At 63.4% G+C, this 23,248-nt stretch overlaps 1 protein-coding gene across 2 annotated transcripts; it reads right to left on the reverse strand.

Moving 5' to 3' along the window:
• Positions 1-769: 769 nt before the first annotated feature.
• On the reverse strand, positions 770-22,893 carry NR5A1 (nuclear receptor subfamily 5 group A member 1). Of its 2 annotated transcripts, none has more exons than XM_050908055.1 (7): positions 22,775-22,893; positions 20,107-20,222; positions 19,492-19,633; positions 15,005-15,645; positions 6,407-6,526; positions 5,614-5,761; positions 770-1,048 (listed from the first exon to the last, which is right to left on the reverse strand). In XM_050908055.1, the coding sequence occupies exons 2-7, from the start codon at positions 20,206-20,208 to the stop codon at positions 801-803; spliced, it is 1,401 nt and encodes a 466-aa protein (XP_050764012.1). In that variant the 5' UTR covers positions 20,209-20,222; positions 22,775-22,893; the 3' UTR covers positions 770-800. The 2 variants fall into 2 exon arrangements, with proteins under 2 accessions (XP_050764012.1, XP_050764011.1); XM_050908054.1 differs by having other exon boundaries at positions 20,107-20,225.
• Between the last annotated feature and the right edge of the window lie 355 nt (positions 22,894-23,248).

Consider the following 23,248-nt stretch of genomic DNA (forward strand, 5'->3'; position numbering starts at 1 on the left):
CTTGTGGGCTCTGGGCACTGCAGCTGCCACGGGCTGCAAAGCCACGGCTGCTGCCCCCAGCACGAGCAAGCACTGAGAAAATGAATCTCAGCCAAGGGCTCAGCACTGTCCCTGCCTGCCCTCGCTTGGCCAGGGCAGTGGTGGGACACAGACCAGGCAGCATCATGGCGGGGAGCCAGGAGCGAGGACCCCGGCACGTGCATCTTGGGGTCCCAACACGGCTGCGTGGGGCTGACACCTCCAGCCCCAACCCCGGCATTCTGCTTGGCTCCTGCAGAAATCCTCTGCCTCCGTGCCGGTGCCTGGGGACACCCTGACCGCTGCAAAACCACAACCCGGGGGGGTTCACCTCACCTCTCCCCTGCCCTGTGCACGAGGGGCCCTGAGACATGGGGCAGGGTTCGGGGAGGGATGGCAGCGGTGGAGAAATGGCTGGTAGGGACAGCAGGAGAGGAGCATAAATAGGAGAAAAGCTGGGACAGGCTTTACCCTTCCTTCACACCGCAGAGCCAGGTCGAGCAGGCGACAGGTCGGGCACCGGCTGTGCAGAGGAACCAGGGGGCAGTGCTGCCGATGGGGCAGTCCGGCAGCCGAGCTCACAGCCCTGCAACCATCAACCGTCCTTACTGTGTATTAAAATAAACCATCTGGGACTTTTCCAATAGTACAGGTTAAATAGCATCACTGAGAAAGGCGGGGTGGAGAGGCGGCGCCGGCCCACCAGCCCCGGGCACGCGTCCTGCCCCTGCCGCGCTGCTGGCAGCACCGGGGCTCCGCCAGGTCCGTGCTGGCGGCCACGCTCAAGTCCGCTTGGCGTGCAGCATCTCGATGAGGAGGTTGTTGCAGGGCACCTCCCCGCTCAGGTGCTTGTGGTAGAGATACTCCTCCGCCTGCATGCTCAGCGCCCGGACCTCTGCCAGCCGCAGCAGCAGCTGGCGAAACTTGTCCGTGGAGTGGGGGTAGTGGCAGACGGTGTACTCCAGCAGCGCCGCGTTGGCCTTCTCCTGAGCGTCCTTAGCCAGCGTGTGGTTCTCCAGGTACTTCACGTCTGCAAGGGAGGAGGATGATGGTGGAACGGTGCCAAACCCATGTGTCTGCCCCATCCGTGCCATGCCGTGCCGGGTGTGCCAGGAGGGACCCACACTCCTGTGTCAATGCCCGAAAATGCAGTGCAGGAGGGGTCCTGCACCCCGTCCCTGCCCGGCTGTGGGCTCCCCATCCCTGCCCTGCCTCCCAGGTCTCCCCCGATGCTGAAGATGGACACCCAAACCCCCCAGCAGCAGGAGTGCTGGTGACCCCCTGCCCGTGCCGCCCAGGAAGCTGCAGAGCCAAAATGTGTTACTGGCTGCACCCACGCACAGGGAGCCGTGGCCATCAGCCCCCTTTAATTCCTGAAGGTCGAGGAAGCGGCTGAATTAATTCCCTGATAAACCTGGTCTTTCCAATGTGGCAACCAGGCTCACCAGCCTGGAAACACTAATCCTCCGCGCCTCACCAGGGCTGCAGCAGCTCCCCCGTAATCCCACTGCCAGCTCTGCTGCCTGCAGGGTGGGAAGCGGTGCAGCAGGCAGCGGCACCAAGGTGCAGGCAGGGTCTGGCAGCCAAGAGGCCACTGCAGCCCCGATGGCAGCACTGCAGGAGCTGGGGCATGCACAGCCCCAGGGCAGAGATGACCCTGGGGACGATGGATCTGTAAGTGCCCCGCGACCCGCAGCCACGGCAGGAGGGTGACTGCAGGGACAACCCAGGCTGGTGGGTCGGGGTTTTTCCAGGCTTTTGGGGCAGCCTGAGCTGGGGTCTGCCCTCCAAGGATGCTGCCTCAGTGCTTGGGTTGCCATGAGTGCTCCGTGAAGGAAGCACTGATTTTTAATCTCCGCAACACGTGGTTAAACCGGCACCGCACACGGATTTTAGTGGCTTTAGGGAAACAGTGTGCACTGCCCCATCAGCCAGCTCCAGCTACACACAGCGATGGTATCTCGGTGCCCGCCTGCGGGAGACCTTGCTGCAAACCCCAGCACCGAGCGCATTTGGGGCAAGCGGATTTAATAGATTTACTGTACGGCATGGAGGTGCCCAGCAGCGCTGCGCTCGGTAACGGTGCTGCCGGCTCTCCTGCCCACGTCCAGCAGCCGCTGATGCACAGCCACATTCAGGTCTGCGTTGGCAGCCTGGACACATCCCGCCCGCGGGCTGGGAACAGGGAAATCTGGGCACAGGTTCTGGCCAAGGCAGCGGGGAGTTTGGGGTTTATTTCTGGTTGTCATCCCAAAAAAGCGGGGAGCCGAACGTGGCTGTACCCAGAGGGCTGAGCAGCTCTCAGGAGGGCAAAGCACGGTGCTGGTGATGGAGGTGCCTGAGCAGGAGAGAGCAGACGGGACCCCCGTGCCACTGGGTGGGGGTGTCCGTGGCCCCCCCCCACTCTACCTGGCCCCGCAGGGCTCCCTCGGAGGGGGCCACGGCACCCAGCACTCCTCCAGCCCAGCAAAGCTGGGAGGCCCTGGCCTGTGCTCGGGCAGAGCCCGGGGGAGCAGAGGTGCAGCCGGGGGGGCTGTGGGGCCCCTGGGGAGACACAGCCTCCAGCCATGCCCACGGCCGGGCTGCGCGGCCGGGCCAGGCGCAGGCTGTGCCAAGATGCACTTTATCAGATCACCCTTCCCTTTTCACTCCTGCGGCACATTTGCTCCTATTGTGGCCGTCTCCCTTCTACCCGGGTTGTTGTTATGAAATCTCTTTATCTGCATAAGGTTATTGTGCATGTCATTAAAAAAAAGAAGTTATATTGATAAATGTCAAATCTATCCCCTGAGTTGGCTCAACAATAGCTAGTTCTACTCGATGAACTCACCTGGTTCTCTGAAAGACCCTATTCACTGTTTAATTGAATATTTGAATAATCTTTTCATTCCTGCAAGGAATAAAGAATGTTGTCCAAATAACATTGACTCACTTCATTTAGAGACACTGCAGCAGTTGCAAAGACTGTCCTGTGACAAAGCCTCCCATCACACATACAGATATGCCTGGGATTATTTCTATGCCCTCAAGTGTTCTTCCTATTCACAGCTCCTTTTGTTTGGGAGAAGCTGCTGATAAATTGCAAACGCTTAAGGGAATGTGGGCTATAAAAGCCTCTCTTCCTCCCCTCCCCAAGAGTAGCTGCTTCATGAATGTAAGTCATGAAATCGAATGATAGGTCAATCCATTAAGGCTCTATTAAGCCCTTCTGTAGAACAAAGCTAACCTGTGCCGTCCTCATAAATATTGCTATTTTGAGAAGCCCTAATTTTAATTAAATCTCTTTACCTGCTCAGGAGAGAAATCTATTTAGAACTCAAATGGCAGCTCTTGTGAGCGGGGCTTGGCTTTGACTGTGCTGTGGCAGAGTGGTAAATGTGGAAATTCTCTTGTTAAAGGCAATTACATCCTGCACATAATACACAATCCCATCCTCTACAGCTGAGCCTGCGAAGGGCAAATTACTCCAAGTGAGCTCTGCAATATGGAGAGAAAAAGTTGGATTTGGGGCAAAATGATGTATGGGAAAATACAGCTATTTGATTCCACACCCTTCCTGAAAGCCGCTGCTCCGGGGAAGCGGAACCGCAGCCACGATCGGCACGGCAGCCGCTGCCGCCGGTGCTGGCTTCGCTCTGGGAGGACGCTGCTCCTGCTCGCTGTGCCGTGCTGTGCCGTGCTGTGGCGGGGGGTGGCAGGGGTACACAGGGCAGCGCGGGGGGACCCGCTCTCCCGGTGCTGAGCCTGCAGGGCAGCGGCCAGGGCAGGTCCTGCCTCGGGGCACGAGGCCCACTGGCTCCTTTATTTCCCAGCCCAGGCACTGTTTGTGCCACACCTTATCACTGCTTGAACAGCAAATTATCGTATCTAATTTCTCTGGATTTCAAAACAGCTCTAGAGGGAAAGCAAGCTGCAGGAGGAGATGCTGCGGGAGGAGATGCTGCAGGTGCAGGACGGGACGGCAGTGTGGCTCCCGCGCCTCGAGACACCCACCCTGCCCGGGTCCCCCAGGTGCCCGCGGCTGCCAGACCTGCCTGCTAACGGGGACACGTCCACAGCAAACCCGAGGCAAAACGGTGGATCCTTCCGACTGGCCCTGACCCTGGCCCCTGGGATGGGGGAGTGGATTCCCACTGCCTGCAGCATGTCAGTGCTCCCACTTAACCCATTAACCCAGTGGCGATGCTGCTCCTGGAGCAGGCTGGCTCCTCAGCGACGGTGACTTACAGTGATGCAAACTCTCCCTCGAGCACAAACTACCAAAACACACAGCAGTGTCCATTCGGCGCAGAGTGCAGCTCGTGGCCTGCTGCAGTTGGTGATGGGGCCCAGAGCCACTGGCAGGAGCCCCCCCGGATGGGAGCCCCTGGATGCAGAAGTGCAAGCACAGACTGAGGCACTGGGACAGGGATGGAGACAGGGTCAGGGATGGGTTGAGATGGGAATGGGGACAGGGATGGGGATCGAGGCAGGGCTGCCCCAAGCTGGGCTCACCATCCCAGCTCAGCACCAGCACCCAGCTGCTGCAGGGACCCAAGAACAAGTTTCCCTGGGCAAAGGCCAGTTCCTGCCCCGTCCGGGTGTGTGCAATTAGCAGCGGCCATCGGGGTGTGGGAAGTGAAGCAGCCGCGGTGGCAGAGGTGCGAGCTGGGAGCACGGCAGCCAGCTGAGCCCCTTGCAGGCCCTGCCACCATCCTCGTGCTGGGAGGTGAGATCTCCCACAGGGACAGGGCTGAGGGGAAGGTGTCAGCACCAGTAATGAAGGCAGCCGGGCACCCTGGGGTCCCCATGGTGCTCAGCACCACCCCCAGCCGCACCGAGGGCTGAGATTGCTCCGGTGGGACTCCAATGGGCATCCCTGCCTCGGGGCGATGCCTGTGGGGAAAGGAGGCTCATCCCTGGCCGTGGTGGATGGGGAGATGCTCCCCACGGGGGTGGCAGCATGGCCAGGGTGGGAGCAGGGCAGGATCGGGGCAGTAGCAGAGCAGAGCCGCCGTGCAGCCCCAGGGACGTTGCAGGCTCTGGCAGCAGCGCCCGCAGCTCCCGTGTATTTTGTCTAGGTGAGGCGGGACCGTGCGAACCCGCCGCCTCGGCCTGACCACAGGCTCCGGGGCTGAGCCTAATCAGGAGCCGCACGCAGCCCCTGCCCACCGCGGCGGCACGGGCCCTCTGACGCAAATCCCGGGAGATAGGGCCGTCCCCGGCTGCCGCCTCTGTCAACACGCCTGTTTTGCCACGGCCATATCAGCCGGTTGTTTCCCCGCCCGGTGCGACGGGCAAGTGACCAAAACAGGCTCCGCTCGGCCAACGAGGCAGCAACGTCCCCCATGGCTGGGGGCAGAGCCCGGCCCCGCAGCAGGAGACGTTTTGGACCCCTCAGCGAGGCGGGGGAGCCGGCAGGTCCCAGCCCTCGCTCCTGGCTCCTCATTAAAAGCCCCTTTGTTGCCCGTCGGCGCAGCAGCCGGCACGGCCGGACTCTGGGCTGCGCGTGCTCCCTCCAGCTGTGCTCGCACCCCTCAAGACCCCACGGCAGCACGGCCACGATCCCCAAGTGTGGCCGCCCCTCGTCCCATTGCCCCCCACGGCAGTGCTCACCGAGGCTGAAGAGGATGAGGAACTTGAGGCAGACGAACTCCTGCCGGTCCACCTGGAGCGAGTGTAAGTGCAGGACAAGCTCCTGCGCCCGCAGCACCAGCGTGTTCAGGATGGAGCCGGCCTGGGCTGCGATGGTCGACATGTCCACCTGTGGGGACAGGGACAGCATCAGCCATGGTGGCCCCAGCCCCCCCCCAAACCCACTGCAGGGCACCCCGCGCAGGGCAGGAGCCAGGCACCAGCCCAGAGCGCTGACCGAGAATTAGGGGTGTCAAAGCAAAGGCTGATGGGTGAAACAGGAACCCCGTTTCTCCAGCACTGCTTAAAACAGAGGGGCCCTTTGCAGGGTGCTGGTGTCGCAGGCACCCATGTCTCCAAAAACCACCCCCGGGGAGGGAAGGGGCCCCTTCTCACATCCCACCTCTGCAAGTACAGCTGTGGCTGTTGATCTTTCCATGAAAAACATTTTTCTCCAGAACCAGGAGCTGGATGGCAGGACGGGACAGGATGGGGTGGCATGGGACAGGACAGAATGCAATGGGATGGGATGGGATGGGATGGGATGGGATGGGATGGGATGGGATGGGATGGGATGAGATGTGATGGGACGGGACCTTCTGCACCAGCAGTCCCATAGCGCAGCAAAACCAACGCGTCTGCTTCACGCCAGGTTGGCCACACTTGGCCAGAAGTAAGACAAAATCCACCCCCGTGCCCCCGCTCCAGCCCCACCACCCGGCCCCTGCCGCCCCCTCCGCAGCCGCCGCCGCGGTCTCTGTGTGCCGGCGCTCACCTCCTGGCCGGTGACGAGCAGCACGCTGTGCTCCTTGCCGTGCTGCAGCTGCCGGTAGACGTGGTCGAACACCAGCAGCTCGCTCCAGCAGTTCTGCAGCAGCTTCATCTGGTCGCCCACCTGAAACACAGCCAGAGCAGCGCCGCTGACACCCATCGCGCCGGGGCACGGCCGGCCCGGGCTGCGTCTGCACGAGTTCGTTCCCGGCTGGCAGGAGGGAGCCGGGCTGCCCCAGTCCCTGCACCACCCCTCCGGACCCCCAGCTCTGCGTTCGAGGGTCAGCTCCACGCTCCAGCCCTGTGGCAGCGACAGCTCAAACTCACACCATCAGCCGCTACGGCAGGTTGCCACGTTAGCGTTGGACTTGGGCGGGACTCGCACCCGTCTGTGTCTCACCCTGAGCACAACAGAAAGGGGTTTTCTAGCAGACTGGCATCAGTGTCAAAAAAACAACCTGTTTTCCCTGCTCAAGTGCCCAGAAGTAGAGCAGCGAGTCCAGTCATCGGTGCCGTTAGTGGATGAGGCTTCCGCCACCAGGATGAGCAATGCCTTGGCACGGATACAGCGTCAGCATGATGTGTTGGGGATGTGACAAACCTCTGCCTCCCCCTAAGGCCCCCAGGTGACCTGATCTATGGAGACTTGTCCAGCCCCAGGTCTGTTTTGTGCACATGTTTGCTTGCCAGCCCATGGCGGGGAGTGCAGGCGGCATCATCCGCCTCCCTCAGGAATCCGGTTCCTTCAGGTGGGATGTGACTTTGTCCTCCGGGACTTTGTCCCTGACCCTTGCAGCTTGGCAAAAGCCCCGTTTTTTTAAGAACCTGAAACCCTCCTCACCCCCGCTGCCTGCAGAGCATTTCCCAAAGTCTCACACACACATTTACACGTGGAAATTGCAGTCTGACTGTGAACAAGCTCCTAGCAAGGAGATGCTGCATCTGATTAATGAAATGTTAATTGCAAAGACCTGGTCCGGCTCCTGGTTTCTATGTCCGCCCCTGCCAGCGTGTAGCTGGGCTGGATGTTGCACCCCAGTTCATCTCCTTGCCGGTATCCCATGCATCACCTCCAGCCCTCCCTCCGTGGTGGGTGGGAGGAGAGGACGGCAAGACTGACGCCCGCAGCACTGGTTAGCACCTGTAGCGAGGATTGCAACCACCAGCGCCCTGCGGCTGGGTTACGCCTGCAGGCTCACGCCCCACGCACACCTTGCACTGCGCTCGCACAGCACCCACCCCGCGCCTGGCAGATGTCCCGTGGGAGGCCAGCCCAGCAGCAGGGTCCTCTCAAGCGGGCAGGGGGAGCTGGAGCTGCAGCCCCAGGAAGGAGGACCCCGGGCTGGAGGAGAGGAGACGGGCCGGGTGGCTGCGCAGAGCCGGCTTTGAAGTAGCTCAGAGTGTTTCGGTGGCATTTGCTGGCTTTTATCAGCACGGGTTTTACCCCACCAGGCACAACCTCCCCGAACCGCACACAAATCTTTAACAAAATGACTGCTGGCCGCGTCCCCGGGCGGGAGGGAATGCACGGCTGCTGCACAAAGGCCCTGTGTCTCCAGGCAGCCCCTCTGGATACTTTAAAATGAAAGAAGACAGTACCCATCCTCGCCTCCCTGCCCGGGACGGCAGGTTTGGGGCGGGGGGGGCACAGAGCTGCCGCAGCGCAGCACAGCCGTGGGGGAGCCGCCGGCTATGGGGCATCGCTGCGCCCTGCAGCTGCCAGGCCGGCCCCTGCCCACGCATCAACACCTGCGTGATCACACGCACATTTGCACGCGTGCTGGTGTGTACGTGCAGGCACAGGTATAAGCGTCCACAGCTATGCTTTCGAAGAAATGCCTGCAATTGCCTCTGGTAAGAAGCTCAACCCAGGACGCAAACTGCAAGGAGCTCCAAAGGTCTCGCGGGAAAGCCGGAGGGCTGCAGGCAGCGCCAGCGACGGGCAGGACGAGCTGCCAGAGCCAACGCCTTCGTTCGGCAAAGCAAAGAGCCCTGTCAGGCCCCTGTGCCCAGAGTCGTGGTGGGACGCGGGGCACGCTGCTGTCCCGGCTCGGGGAGCAAGCAGAAGGCACGCCACTCTGCTGCCTTCCCCATCGCCCCGCCGAGAACCACCATGGGTCACCGGCTTCGTCCCCGCAGCACTGCTCTCCGCAGGACCCCAACTCCTTTCTGCAAAGAGCTGAACCCCGGCCCTGCCTGGAGCCCCCCTCTCCTGCAAGGCTGGTGTAGGGAAAGGGCCGGGGGTTATCAGTAATACTTCCCTGCAGAGCAAATTCAGCGCCGGCAGAAGAGCTCTGCAGTGCCATTGTGCTCGCTGCCTTTAATAGAAGGAAGACAGATGCAGTATCACAGGACTGGATAATACCCTCGTTTTGCTGAAGAGGCTGCAATAAACCAGTGCTGGGAGATTGCAAAAGGAATAGAAGTCAGATGAGAAAGAGCTTTATGGTCTCGGAGCCCGGCACTCCCCGCGAGCTGCCGGGATTTGTTTCTCAAGTGCGGTGGGTGGTCAGAGCTGGACGCACAGCAGCGCAGGGAGGGAGATGCGGCGCAGAAGGCAGCAACGGCGGCCGGGGCTGCGGCGTCCGCTCCTGCCTGACGGCACGAAACCTGCCTGCAGCGAGGTGCAATGGGCGCAATGGGGCTGCTGAGGCTGGGCTCGCTGCTACATCGCCCAAACTGGCAAAGAAGCCACGGTACGTGGCCCAGCAGTACCGACCGTGAGGTTCCTGTTCAGCTGCTGAACAAAGAACTGGGGAAAAGCTCATTCTGCATCAAAACAAAATGGAGATTTTCTGCATGCATGATGACCTCCGCCCCAAGGCGAGTGGCTGGCTGTAATCACGGCCAGCCCTCGCAGGGAGCTGGGCTCCCGGCGCAGCAGCACACTGCCAGCCCAGCCGCACGCTCCTGGCCAGAGCCGAGCTCCTCTGCTCCGGCTGAGTCGCGGCGTTGTTTTGGAAGCTCCTTCCTGTGCCTCATTCCTGAGCAGGACGAGCTCCGGAAGGGACAGACTGAAGGTTTTGCCCTGAAAATGATTTTTAAAAGTTCAGCTTTCCCAAAAGGAAGCATTTCAACACTTTTGAAATCTTCTTTTCTTCCTTTAAAAATTGCTTTAAAAATCAGCTTCTCCCAAACTCTGCAGGCGGGTTCAGGTCCCTCAGCAGAGCACCTCCCTGCATCCCATCAGCAGCACATTTCACCCTGCATGGCTGCGGCATGGCTGTTCCCCTGCCGGCACGCTCCGGCGTGCCACAGCCTTTCCTGGGAGCATCGCAGTGAACCTGAGCCACGAGGCCATGGTGTGGCAAGGACGTGGTTGGGAGCATGACGGGGGGGCTGGGGTGCTCTGGGGGCCGGGCAGGGCTCAGGGACGTCTCCAGGGGCTCCAGCCCTGCCTGCGCCCCAGCACCAAGCTGGGTGTCCCCGTGCCCCGGGCTGGGCTGGCAGCAGGCATCCCCCCCCGGCCCCGCTCCGGCAGTGCGGCACCGCTGCAAGGGGGCTCCCGGCTGGAGATGACCTGCCCTGTGCCCAGCGCCAGCCTGGCCTCCCCGGAGGAGGGGGCCGCTAATGGACTGCCACGCAGAGTCAATCAATCCTCCCGGCAAGGCGACACGCACGCACTCTCGCCTTTAAAAGTTAAGCAAAGGATCTTCCTCTTTTAATGTCAAGGCTTTTCAACGGAGTGCTTTATCAAGGACCTGATGCAAGCTGTCTTTAAGAGGCGATTTTGATTTTTTTTTTTTTTTTAAAGCAAGCATTTAACCCATTCACAAAATGCGGCAGCGAAACCCTCCCCACACACGGAGAGCACTCCCCTGCCGCCCGGCCGCCGAAAGCGCCTTGCCACTTAAGGCCGGTGACCCACAGAAAAATGCATTTCCCTGCGGCAAATGGGCTGGGATCAAGAGCCAGCGGGGAGGCAGGGTGTGCAGAGGCACGGACAGCGCTGCCCAGGCGCAGGGCTGCAGGACCCGCATGCGGATGTAGTTTTAAACCTCCTGCAACCCTCCCTGTGGGTTCGTAGGTGCGAGGGGAGGAAGCCCCTGGGAGTGTTGGGGCTCCCCAAAATGTGCCCAGGCCACCTCAGCACCTCAGCATCCCGAAGCCAAACCTCCGCGGGGACGGCGCAGCCCCACTGCGCTTGCTGCTCCCTGCACGGCTGGTCCAGGGCATCCCCCACCTCAGGTACCGCCATCTGCCCTCGAACATCTCTGCAGCGTTATGAAGCAGAGTGACCCACCAGCAATCCCGCTTTGCTCGGAAGCCCTGAGCGGGTCCCAGGACATCGATCCCCAGCCTCTCCCCACCCAGCTTCAGCACGCCACGGGCATGAGGAGCGCTCGGATGCCCCCGACCTGCCTTCACCCCAGGGATGCTCTCCGGGCCTCCTCCCAGATCACTGGTGCAGGATTTACCCCAGCAGCTCCCACGCAGGTGCACGGCACACGCCAGCACCCCGAGCCACAGCCTGGGCAATTACTGGGGGGGAGCAGGACCCGTCACCTTGGCTACAGAGAAGTGCGAAAGTGGATTACCGTCCGCCAGCCACCCGCAATCGAAACCCCACACAAGTCTAAGGTGTTAATGGTCAATGCAGGTCCCCATCCCCCTGCCCAGGTACCACCGCGATCGGCATCTTAAAGCAAAAAAACCACCAAGACCAGTGCGGCAGGGCCAGGATCGCGTCTCCCTGCTGGCAGAGCACGCTGCTGTGGCCCAGGCTACTGCTTTTTGCTGGGGCTCGCAGGCAGCCGGCTGCAAGGCTGCGTGGGGATCGTGGCTCTGCATGTGCGCCCGGGAGCGAGGGCAGGGCTGTGCCAGCCGGGATGCCAGCAGGCAGGGAAAGCCGTCACATTTCCCTCAGTGCATAGGATGCTAAACATTGCTGCAGCATCCACCACCAGAAGGAGATTTTAAATCTGCCAAAAACGCTCTGGCTGTTGGCCAGGAGATGGGGTCAAGATGACCCACGCATGCTAAAGGCAGAGAAGCAACTGACTACAAATAGGCTTTGTCGTGGCTCCGAGATCTCTAGCGAGAAGTGAGGGAGAGCAGCCCAGCAGACAGACCCAGCAACCCGCAGGAACCCCTTGGTCCGTGGGAACGGTGCTGCCCTCAGCGTCCCCTGCCCCACCACTGGTGCTTGCCCGTGGATGGGAGGGTGGTTTGCCCTGGCCCCATGGCAAGGAGGGGCCGAGGAGGGGATCGGCATCAGCCCACCTCCCCACGGCCGCACCGTGCCCCTCCACCGGTGGCAGGGACCCGCCGCACACCCAGCCCAGCCCGGCCTTCGGGCTGAAACCGCGGCAATTTGTTTAACATTCCTGGCTGCTCATCCCAATCTAAAGGTCACTGCACCCCTGTGTGCACGATATTTATATGTACGTATGGCAGTAACACCTATATAAAGCAGGCTGTGCAAGATACGTGTATATAAACCAAACCGAAACCAGCCACAATGTGAGTGTGCAAGTGTGCGTGTGTATGCGCATCTCTCTGTCTGTCTCTCTCCATATATATATAAAAAAATTACATCTGAAAGGACAAAGTTGCCTGAGACTCACGACCCAACAAAATATATTTCACCCTCGGCCCATATTTTTCTTCCTGAAGAGATGCTGCAAATCTTCCCTCAGTCCTGACACATCTCATCTAGACTCAGTTAAAGTTCGTATTTATGGGCGTCAGCGCTGACCTCTTCCACCTCCGCCCGCGCGGCCTCGCGCCGCGGCTGCCTGGCCGGCCCTCGATAAACAAGCGGGCCCCCAAATCCCCCTCTGCCGCGCGGCATTATTAGTCTTGCCTCCGAAGGCCAGCGCAGTCCGTAATTCTCTGCCTGGTGACACGAGATGAACGCCGCGACATCAGTCTCCCCGGCGGATTGGCATGGGGACCCTCGTTTGTCAGTGGCAGACTGACAGAATTACTGGCCCTTAAATGAAACGATATATCTGGGAAGTTAAATCTGTTTTCAATCTGACTGCCCCGCGCCTGCGGGCGGACGTGGCGTGTGAGCCGATGTCAAGAGGCCATTAGCCCATCTCCCCCCTCCTTCCCCAGGCGCAGCGGTGGAGCCGGGGGGGGCTCTCCCCAATGCCCCCCACCCCGGCCACCCCACCAGGAGCAGACAGCAAAGCACCCGCTCTGCCGCTGCCCCTCGCCGGGCTACTAGTGTGGGAACGGGAACGGGAATGGGAACAAGACCTGCCAGCTCCGGGGGGGACCTGCTCCCACTCTCCGTGGGCAGGGACCAAAGGCTCGTCCTGGCCAAGCGTGAGCCAGTGGGACTCCATGCCCCCAAGGGTTTGCTCCCTCCTCTCCAGGGTCCCTGCGAGGCCCAGGGGAAAAGCCGGCTGTCTGCAAAACAGCCCTGCGGCAGGAGCACGTGGGTGCTGGGAGCATTCAGGCAGGGGACGCTGTGCATGGGGGTCATCTGCCCGCACCCCCTCCTCACCCGCCTGCACCCCCTCCCCGCTTGCCATCAGCCCGGCATGATGCCCTGGGGCGATGTCCCAGCGCGATGCCCTTCCAGCCTGGATCCCTGCACCGGCCTCAGCCAACAGCCCTTCCCCGGCTGGGGATGGAGACCGTCGCCTTCATGCAGATGTTCCCAGGGGATGGAGAAGGCCACTGGCATCCCCCGCTCCGAGGAGCCCTGAGCACCCAGCGGGGACTGCCTGCATGACGGCCATCGATCTCTGAGATCACGATTTTACTCCGTGCTAGCGGGCTTTAGGGTAAAGCCATAAACTCTGCACTAGCAGGAGTTCATTTACCGCCCCAGCAGCTGTTTGCTTTTATGTGCCGGGCAGGAGCAGGAATGGGGGTTCAGGAGCTGCAGACCTACTCCTGCTTCCCATCGGCTTCTCTCCGCACGCCCAAGGCAAAGCCACCGCCCTGCGTTAGGGAGGATGTGCCGTGCCGGGTGGGCGGCGGGCAGCCCCGGCACCGTCCCTGGGGGGGACACACACAGAGGGGCCTGGGCACCACAGCCCCGTGCCGGGGGCTCGGACCTGCCCGGTTACGCTGTGCGCTGCCGAGCCAGTGCACGGGAGGGAGCCAAGGCCAGCGACAACCGCACTTTCTCACGCTCCCTCTGGAGTCAGGGCAGAACGCGGCGTCCTGCGGTCCCCGGCCCTGCGAGACGCTGGGAATCTGCCCCATCTCACCGCGCGGATGAAAGCAAAAGGCACGAGCCCCTGGGGTGGCAGTGATGGACAGGGGTGCCCAGCCGAGCTTCCATCCCTGGGCACTGCACCCCGTGTCCTGGGCACAGCGGGGGACGTGTCCTGCTCCCGGCAGGACGCCGGTGGCCCTGCCCAGGTGAGGCCTCTGGTGCTGCTGTCCCCCCCAGAGCCCCACGGGAGGAGGAGCGCCCGCCGCCGCGGATTCACACGGAAACAGCCTATTTTGGTGGCGCAATCAGGCTGACAATGGAGTTACAAGGCTACGCAGCAATGCAGCCGGGAGCTGAATTTACACTGTTTACAATATCTCCTGCAAAACAACAACCACCCTGTTCCCAAAATCCAGGCTGGACACTGATATGATTGAAACGAGCCCGACCCACCCCCACAATGCCGTTTCCTGACACTGTTCTGGCAGCCGGGGGCTATTTTGAGCCGCGAGGCTCTGCCACTCTCGGCCCCGTGGCACCCTGCGGGGTGGGCATGGGGAAGAGCCTGGCCCTGTCCTAGGGCACAGTCCCCATGGCACCGCAGGAGGAAGGTGATTTTGGCCGGAGCTGGGTAGCACAGCCTCATGCTGGAAGCACAGGAAGGCACCCGGGTCTCCCGGCCGCCCCGGGATGTGGCTCTCCGGGTTTTGGCCATGTTGCAAAATTTTCTCTCCCATTTTTGCACCAGTTTGGGATCTTGGGTCAGCCCAGGACATGAACGGAAAACATCTGAAAGCTTGGCAAGGTTTGCAGGCTGGCAGAGGCTGCCCCACCCCTGCTAATCCACCCCTTCGCCCCAGTAAATATTTGGGGGGATTTGCTAGGGGGGATGGCCCGGCGGGACGGGGGTCAGCTCCATGTCCCCCAGCCAGGCATGCTCGCGGGCTGCCGGCAGCAGAAGCGGCTCCGGAGGAGGCTCGGTGGTGTCCCCCGCCCCGGCCAGCCCTGCCCCGGCTGCCTGGTGCTAATAGGCACCCACCTGACAGCATCGATTTTCCTCCTAAAGGCGGAGGAGAGAATTGTCTCAACTATAATTCCTCAACGTTACATTTTTCAATTATATCTTGAGCTTGACACCGCAGTCACTCTGCCGGCGATTGCTTCCACACCTGCCCCCGCCGTGATGAATCTGAAATCATTAGCCCCGCGGCGACAGCGGGAATCACTCCAGCGTTGCAGCCGGGCCCCGGTGCCTCCAGCCCTGCTGCCCGGGGAGCCAGGAGCGGGACGGGGACGCACCAGCAGATCTGCAGCGCTGGCAGCCCCGGGCTTGTGCCCATGGGCATTGCCCCATCCTCACGGCATTTCAGCCCCAGTCCCGCCCATGACAGCATCCCATCCTCACGGCATTTCAGCCCCAATCCTACCTGCCTCCCATCGCCCACCCAGTGCAGCATCCCTCCCCCCGGCCCAGGCTCCTACCTCCAGCTCCTTGAAGAAAATGCAGCTCCGTGCCCACTCCACGATGGAGAAGAGAGTCTGGTCAGCCATCTTGCACATGAGGCCGAAGGTGCTGAGCTTCTCGTGCCGGCCTTTGCCTTGCTCTTGCTGCAGGCAGGCCAGTATCCGTGCCTTCACCTGGGCCTCGTCGGGCTCCAGCTGCAGCAGCTTCAGGATGACCTCGGGGATGTCAGGAGGGGAGCTGCTGGGGTAGGTCTCTGGGTACACGTAGGCGGGCACGGACTCGTGCGTGTTTGTGTAGTGGTCCGGGTACTCGGACTTGATGGTGCGGTTGGGGAAGGAAGGGTAGTGGTAGCCGGTGAGCGGCGCGTGGCTGGGCACAGTCATTCCCAGGGAGGGCGTCCCGTAGGGGCTGCGCTCGTAGTCGACGGGCGTCAGGGCGGCAGGGTTGGGCGGCAAGGTCTTGGACATGGCGTGGATGCTGTGGATGGTGGAGGACAGGCTGTAGTCGTTCTGCACCGGGGACATGATCGGAGGCACGGTCTCCAGCTTGAAGCCGTTGGCACGGATCAGAGCTTTCTTCTGCTGCTTTAAGGCACGGTCCCGCTTGTACATGGGTCCAAACTTGTTCCTCCCTCCGCGCATCCGGTCTGCACGCACAGCTGGGGGGCAGAGAGAGGGCAGAGGCTGCAGTGAACTGGCACGGAGGGAGACCGGTGCTTCCACACGGCATGGAGAAAATGATGGCGGGGGATTTGGTGGCCAAACGGGGCTGGGGGGCACCGGGGAGACTTTCCCAGAAAGCCGCCGGCAGGCTGTGCCGCTCCCAGCCCAGCCGTGCACACCACGGACGTGACATGGCAGGTTCAGGTGCCTGGCCCCGGCGGTTGCCTTGCTGGTGTCACCCTCAGAGCCTCTGGGAATTGCAGGAAAGGAAGAGACATTTGGCTTTAACTACAAAACAGGCTGGGGGATAAAGCAGCTTGCATCCCTCGCGGGTTGAGGGGAGAGCCTGTGAAGCCCAGGCAGACGAAGGGGCTCGACATCCACTTTCACTTTTACGACCCCTGACTCTGGACCAGCCCTGGGATTTCCTTGTTTCTGCAGAGCCTGGGACCCCAGACCCCCCTCGGGACCCTGGCTCGCCTGCATCCAGGCTGCACATGCTTCTCTTCTGCAAGTCTCTGCCCCTTTCACGGGCAGCACAGCCAGCGGGTCCCTCCGGGTGCACTGCACCCCACGGCAGGGCTGCGCCAGCTTTCGGGCAGGAGGCTGCCCGTCCCTGCCAGGTATCAGCTACGGCCGAGGGGCTCTGCCGGAGTGTCCCACTGGCGGAGTCACTCTGACGGCCCCATCGCAATTTCCTGGCTGTAGCAAAGCAGATGTTCCCTCTGAACCCCAAAAGAAACCCAAGAATGTGTCAGCGCGCGAGGGAGCAGGTGCTTCTCTGCAGCAGGAGCTCGTCCCTCCGCACCCCCCCGCTGCGCTCCCGGGGGCTGCTGCCCCGGCCCACCCTTGGAAGAGCCTCAGCTCGCTGGAAGCTGGGAGCTGGACGGCGGTGCAGAGGGATGGAGGAGAGCGCGCCAGCCCGCAGACTTAGCATCAAAGGGAAAAAAACCCTCCGCTAGTTTGCATCCCGGCTGACAGCAGGCGGGCCTCGCTTTTGTGTCTCAGCTGTTACCTCTGCCTCTCTTTCCCCTGCTTATCCTGGGGCCACTGGAAGCGCGGCCAGCCCCCCTGGAGAGCCACGGCACCTCCCAAACTCTCCCCAGGCAGGCTGGAAACGCGGGAGCCTCGCCGGGAGCAGCAGCATTTCCAGGGCGAGCAGGAATGTGCTCCCAGGGGAGCCGCCCCGCGCTTCCTCCCTCATTCTTTATTCATGAAAACAGCATCTCGCTGGGAGCAGGGCAGCCAGAGGCATCCTCTGAGGTGAGGGGTGCTGTGGCCCCCCCACTCCTGAAAGCCTGCCTGCACGCCTCTGGGCAACAGACAGCTGCCCCGGGGCAGTTCCTGACTTCAGGGGTACAAGGGAGGTGGCCGCAGTCAGCACGTGTGCGTACCCCTGCCGGGATCCCCCGTGGGCAGACCCTGTCACGCAGCCTGAGCTGGCACCGGCAGGATTGGTGTCCTCAGCCACACACCCCGGCGATGCCAAAAGCCCAAATCTCCCACTCACTCAAAGTAAGGTGTTTCCACCACCGCTGGAGGCCAGGCCCAGCGATGCCCAGGGATCGCATCCCAAGCAGACCCCCGTGACCCTGGGCAAGGGTGCACAGGCAGCGACCCCACTGGTGCTGCCTGCAGGCCCCCCCCAGCGAGAGGTGCTCACAGCAATGTCTCACAAACCCTCCGCCGGCGACCACTAGTACACCTCCTTCCCTCCCCTGGCAAGAACACAAAGGGAGAAAAGGCCTTTTAATTCCCTCCTGCTCCGCTTTTCCTGCCACCGTTTGTGCCTCACTTGGGATCGGGAACAACTTGCCATTTGCCGCGTCCCAGCTGGCTGCCGGGAAGCGACCGATGCGCCCCGACCTCCGGGGCAAGGGGGCCCGAGCGGAGCCGCCCAGGAAGCGCCTGCACCCCCGGCATCCCCCCGACAGAACCATCTGCAGGCGGCCCCCGAGCCACGCACCCGGGGTGCGGCCAGCCGGCACGGCGGCAGGAGCGGGCCCCCAGCGCACCCCCTTCCCGCTCCCTCTGCCTCGCCTGCCCTCGGCCCCGCACAGAGCCCCGGCTGGTGCGAGCTGCCGGCTGAGCTCTGCCTCCCCTCGCCCACCTCTCCCTGCCCGGGCAAGGGCCTGGGGGGTGCCTGGGGGGGTGCCCAGGGGGTCCCCAGGGCTGCGGGCAGGCTTGGGCCAGGGCTGTGCTGCTCTCCCCGGCCAGGCTTCGCTGCAGCATCCCTTCAGGCACTTTGAGGGGGGCCTGTGTCAACACTCCGTCCCCAAAATCAATCATCTCGGGCTTGCTTTTGTCCTGTGGAGCTGGAGGCTCACCTTCAAAGCGTCACCTCAGATTCCCTGCCCAAAAATACGAGGAACTGAGGAAAGGTGGGCTCCCGTTTTTATCACAAAAGAGACGGTCCCACGGGAATATCACCCTCCGCTGGGTGATCCCCCCTGGCTGCCCGGCTGCAGGGTTTGCTAAGGAGCTAACAGCAAGAAAATAAGCAAAAAAAGGCTGTTTGGGAGGAGCACCCTTCCGATACCCCGGCTGCTGCCCTCCCGGGCCATGGGACCAAAGGAGCTCCATGGTAAGCAAGACAAAAAAACTGCTGAAAAGGGGCAAACTGAGACCGCGCCTGTCCCTGCCAGCCACCCCAAGCGCTGCCCCTGCCTGCCTGCCCCCGGAGCCCTCAGCACCCAAATTCTCCTGCAGCGCTGGTCAAAACCACCAGAGCGTGCACGGATTGATTTAGGGCACCAGTAACTCCAGTCCAGGGAGGAGAGCAAAACTGGGATCTGTTGGAGACAGGGCTGGAAGCCGGCCCACGCCGGGAGTTTGCAGGGGCTGATTTTGCAGCTCGATGTTGTGTCTTACTCCTGCGCCGCTGCTCGCAGGCTCTCATCCCACTCCTGGAAGCGAGCGGCCGCTGTGCGAGTACGCGCAGTACTTTCTGATTAACCCGCACTCTGCCCGGAGCTCCCGGGCGGGCGAAGCCCTGTGCAGCGAGCCCGGCCAGGTGAGGGGTCTCAGCCCGGTCGGTGCCTCTGGCTGCTCCCATCCGCTGCAAAATGTAAACGATTTCAGGGGAGAAGAGGTGGGGGGCGGCTGACTCGGGGGGGTGGGGGGCTCCTTTCCGCGTCTGCTTTTGCTTTGCAGTCGCTTGCCAGCGATCTGTCCCCCTGAATGTATTTTGTTGGCCCGTGCTAAGCGTTGCAGAAACCACAACGCACGACTCGGGGATGTTGGGGCCCGACTCTGATATCTCAATCGGGATCGACTTCTCTGACATGAGCGAGGTGGCAGCCGTGGGGGCTGTAATTGCACTCCCCGAGAGTCAGACGAGAAATCTGTTATACTGAACATCACCAAGAGGAAAAATACAATTCGTGGTGGGTCTGCAGCAGTTTTATTGCCAGCCCCATCATTTTTAACGTTTTCCTTAAGTCTCGGCTTCTGGAATTATGTGCTTAAGGAAAACAATAATTTCTATGCTATTTCCCAACCGTTCTGCCAGCAAAGAAAATCCTGGAAAGTTGAAGCCGCGGCAGCCAAAACCCCCGGGGAAACAAAACAAAAACAAAAAAAGGAAAAGCAGGAGCCGACGCGAAAAAACGAATTTTTTTTTAACTTGGGAGGGAAAAACGGAATCGAAGCGCCCGCGGGAATTACCGGCCCGGGGACGCGGCGGGGGCGGGCGGCGGCGGCGGGGACAGCGCGACCGCCACCGGCGGGGGACCGCGCAGCCCCGCGCAGCCCCGCGGTCGCCCCCTCCGCCGCCCCCGGCCCCGTCCGCAGCCGCGGAGCCCGGCCGTGCCCGCGGGGAGCCGGCCGGCGGCGTGCCGTACCTTCCAGGCGCATCCCCACGGTGAGGCACTTCTGGAAGCGGCAGTAGGGGCAGCGCTTGCGCTGGGTCTTGTCGATCTTGCAGTTCTGGCTCTCGGTGCAGGTGTAGTGCTTGTTGTTCTGCACCGTCCGCTTGAAGAAGCCCTGCGGCGGCGGGCGGCGGCGATGCGGCGGGCACCGGCATCCCGGCATCCCGGCATCCCGGCATCGGTATCTCGGCACCGGCGCCCCGGCATCCCGGCACCCCGGCATCAGCATCCCGTCCCCGCGTCCCGCTTCCGACGGAGCCCCCCGCCGCCCCCCGCCGCGGTCGGGGCTCCCGTCGCGGCCGCGCTCCCGTCCCGCCGCCGAGCGCGAAGCCGCCGCTAACGAAAACGGGCGAGGAGCGGCCCGCGGCCGGCCCCGCCGCCCCGGCCGCCGCAGAGCCCCCCTCCCCGCTCCCCGCACAGCCCCGGCCCCCTCTTCCCCGTGCAGCGGTCCCCGCACAGCCCCGCTCCCCGCGCAGCCCCGCTCCCCGCGCAGCCCCGGCCGCGCTTTCCCCGGTCCCCGCAGGGCGCCGGTCCCCGCACAGCCCCGGCCCCGTTTCCCCGGCCCCGCACGCCCCGGCCGGCTCCTACCTTGCAGCTCTCGCAGGTGAGCAGCCCGTAGTGGTACCCGGAGACCTTGTCCCCGCAGACCGGACAGAGCTCGTCCAGGTCCTCATCATAGGAATAGTCCATCCCCTCCAGCGGCCCTGCTGCGGGACAAGCCAGCGGGTCAGCGGGACGGGGCGGGCGGGGGACGGGGACGGGGACGGGGACGGCGGCCCCCAGCCCCTGCGCTGGGTGCGGAGCGGGAACGCGGCGCGGCGGAGACCGAGCGGCAGGTGCCGGAGCCGGAGCCCTTTATAGCGCCTGGAAGAGCATCTCCATGTTGGTGCGGGCGAGCGGCCAGCCCCCGGGGGCTGGGGAACCTCCTCTGGGGAGAGCGGGCGGCTCACGGCGCCGGGGACGGGGTGGGGGCGGAGGGACCTGCCAGCCCGGGGACACGGGGACACGGGGACACCCTCTGCCCCGCTGCCAGCCCCCGGCCCCGCAGGCCCCGGCGGGCAGCGGGCACCGCACCCCAGGCCGGCAGCTCCCGGCGGCAGCGGCCCCGGGCCCCAGCCCGGGGGGCAGAAAGGGAGCTGGGGCTGGGTGGCTCCGGGCAGGAGCAGCCCCCGAGGGCAGCGCTGCTCCCGGGCTGGGGGACGCTGCTCGGCCAGGCCTCGGCAGCGCCGGGCTCCCGCCCCGGGGACCCCAGGAGCTGGACGGGCACGGGGCGCCTCTCTGCACGAAGGGGCACGAGACCCTCCCCGCTCCCCCCGGGGCTGGCAGAGCTGCCCCACGCCATCCATGGGGAACAACGAGCCCCCCACCTCCCCGGGCATCCGGCCTGCGAGCAGCGAGACCTGCGTGGGAACCGGGAGTCCCGGGGGCTGGAGCACAATTAAACGTGTCTGAGCAAGAGGAACACCCCACAGCCAGCCCCACTTAGTGCACAGCCCCCGGACCCCTGGGTGCTGCCAGAACCACCCCTGTTACCCTGCACCAGGAGGTCCTGCCAGCCAGCCGGCTGCGGGGAGGTGCTCACAGAGCCCCGGGAAAGCTGCGTGAAGGGCACTGGGGTGTGCAGCAGCTCCTGACACCTCCTCTGGGGCTACTACTAACAGGGTGACGGTTCAGACCTAGCACTGGCCTCAGTGCATGGAGCAGCCACTGCCAACGGTGTCCTGGTCCGCCTGTCAGACAGCGGTTGTTCACCGCTGGTATTTAATTCATTGCTTCACATTTAGGGATTCTTAATGAAATGTTCCATGACGGCAGCAGACCAGCACAGGAGCACCCGTGCTCCCAGCACGTCCTGTTTATCGGGATGCTCTCAGGCCGGCTGGCCAAGTGCCGCAGCCCAGGCACTTGGCCACGGGGAGCTCGAGACTCCTGCTCTGAGCCGGGCACTGGAGTTGAGCCCGTCCCGTCGGGCCCGACCCGCTCGGTCAGGAGACGCTTTGTGGCTGGTGCAGAGTCACAGCCTGTCCCAGCACAGGCAGGAGCCTGCTGCCTGCACAGCCCCTGGGGAGGGAGCTCCAGTTCGAGGGGTTTTGATGCCGAGGGAGCTGCAGGGAGGGCAGCAGTACGGGGACCCCGAGGCTGTGGGCGCCTGGAGCTCCTGCACGGCTCGGGACTGTGCTGCCAGCAGCGCCCCGTGAAGGGGAGCCGTGGCTGCTGGTCCCACACAGCTCATCCCGCACAGCTGATCCCACACGGCTTGTCCCGCATGGCTCATCGCACACAGCTCATCCCACACGGCTCATCCCACACGGCTCACCCCAGAGGGCTCATCCTGCATGGCTCGCCCCACACATCTCATCCCACACGGCTCATCCCACACGGCTCGCCCCACACATCTCATCCCACACGGCTCATCCCACCAGGCTCGCCCCACACGCCCGCTGCCGCCCGCGGGTGCGGCGGGTAGGAAGCGACGCTGGCAGGGAGAGCGGCAAACAGGAAATGGGCTCGGCGGAGCATCGCTCCGGAGCCACCAGGAATCAAGCCCAGGCTAAGAATAGCAGCAGAGCAGCCCCTGGTGCGGGTCAGCTGCCGTTTGGCCGGGAAGGAGCGCTCCCACTGCCGGCGGAGCCCCTCAGCCACAGCCCCCGCGCTCGCCGCGAGCTCCCGGGGGAGCTGCCGGGCAGCCATGGAGCGGGACCTGCCATCCGGGAAGAGGAGCCCACACGGGGCTGCGGGTCGGGACAAGAGCTGAGCAAACACGGCGAGGAACAAAAGCAACTCGGAGCCGAGGGCTGCGGTGCCTGTCGGCTTGGGATGGGGAAGGGACGCGGGCTCAGCCAGCCCTGGGTGCCGAGGGGTCCTGGCCGCCTCCCATGCCTGCTCCAGGGTGTGGGGACTGCCTGTACTCCCACGGGTAACACGTGGCGCTGGGGTGACTGGGGACCCCCCGCCACCACTGGCTGGGCTCCCAGAGCCCCTCGGCCGCCGGATCTGTCAATTCCGGGCAGCAGCATGGCCGAGGGGCCAAGGCTACGGCGAGGCCTCGCTCTGCCGCCCGCGGTGTGCAGAGCCTCCATCCCCACACCCGCTGATGGGGACGGGACGGGAAGCAGAGGCCCACGCACGGCTCCCACTTCCTCGCCCAGCCCTGCCGCGTCCCCAGCTCTGGCCTTGGCTGCCACCGTGCCGGGGAATGGCGGCAGTGGCCGGGAGGCGGGTGGGACCGCGGTTCTCCCCACGGACACATACTCACCGCGAGGCGGCTGCGCGCCCCGCTGCGCGTGGGGCCGGCGCGGCAGGACAGCCTCCCTCGTGCCGCCGGCCAGGCGCTGCGACCCGAAGATCCTCCACGGGGTGCTGGGCACCGCTGCCCCGTCCACAGCGGGCTGGGGGATTTATGGGACCTGTGTCTGCCGAGAAGGTGTCGGGGATCTGGCTGCGCACACGCCGCCCCGGGCAGGACACCGGCCAATCTCCTCCCCATGGGGGCCAGGCTCAGCCGGGATGGACCCACTTCGGTGCCTTATTGGCTTCTGTGGCCACGTGACCGCGCTGAAAAACATCATAATTAAGCTACAAAACGCTGCCCATAAACTAGCATTAGAAAGTGACAGCGGAGATAAGTGGGACCCCCGCGGCAGATAAGGCGCCATGGGAGAGAGACCCCGCGGGGAGGCGGAGGGCACCGGCGGGCGGCGGTGAGCGCGCCAGCACCCACGGCCACGCT

Source organism: Gymnogyps californianus, chromosome 18 (genome assembly GCF_018139145.2).
Source record: "Gymnogyps californianus isolate 813 chromosome 18, ASM1813914v2, whole genome shotgun sequence".
In the NCBI taxonomy this organism is placed as follows: Eukaryota; Metazoa; Chordata; class Aves; order Accipitriformes; family Cathartidae; genus Gymnogyps; species Gymnogyps californianus.

Bases quoted from the DNA above. Each gene is read 5' to 3' on its own strand.
- NR5A1 (XM_050908055.1), bottom strand. From the start codon at position 20,208: ATGGACTATTCCTATGATGAGGACCTGGACGAGCTCTGTCCGGTCTGC. The intron at 6,527-15,004 runs GTAGGAGCCTGG...GCTGTGTTTCAG, and splicing joins TTTTCTTCAAGGAGCTGGAG to GTGGGCGACCAGATGAAGCT. The intron at 5,762-6,406 runs GTGAGCGCCGGC...CTGTCCCCACAG, and splicing joins TGCTCGTCACCGGCCAGGAG to GTGGACATGTCGACCATCGC.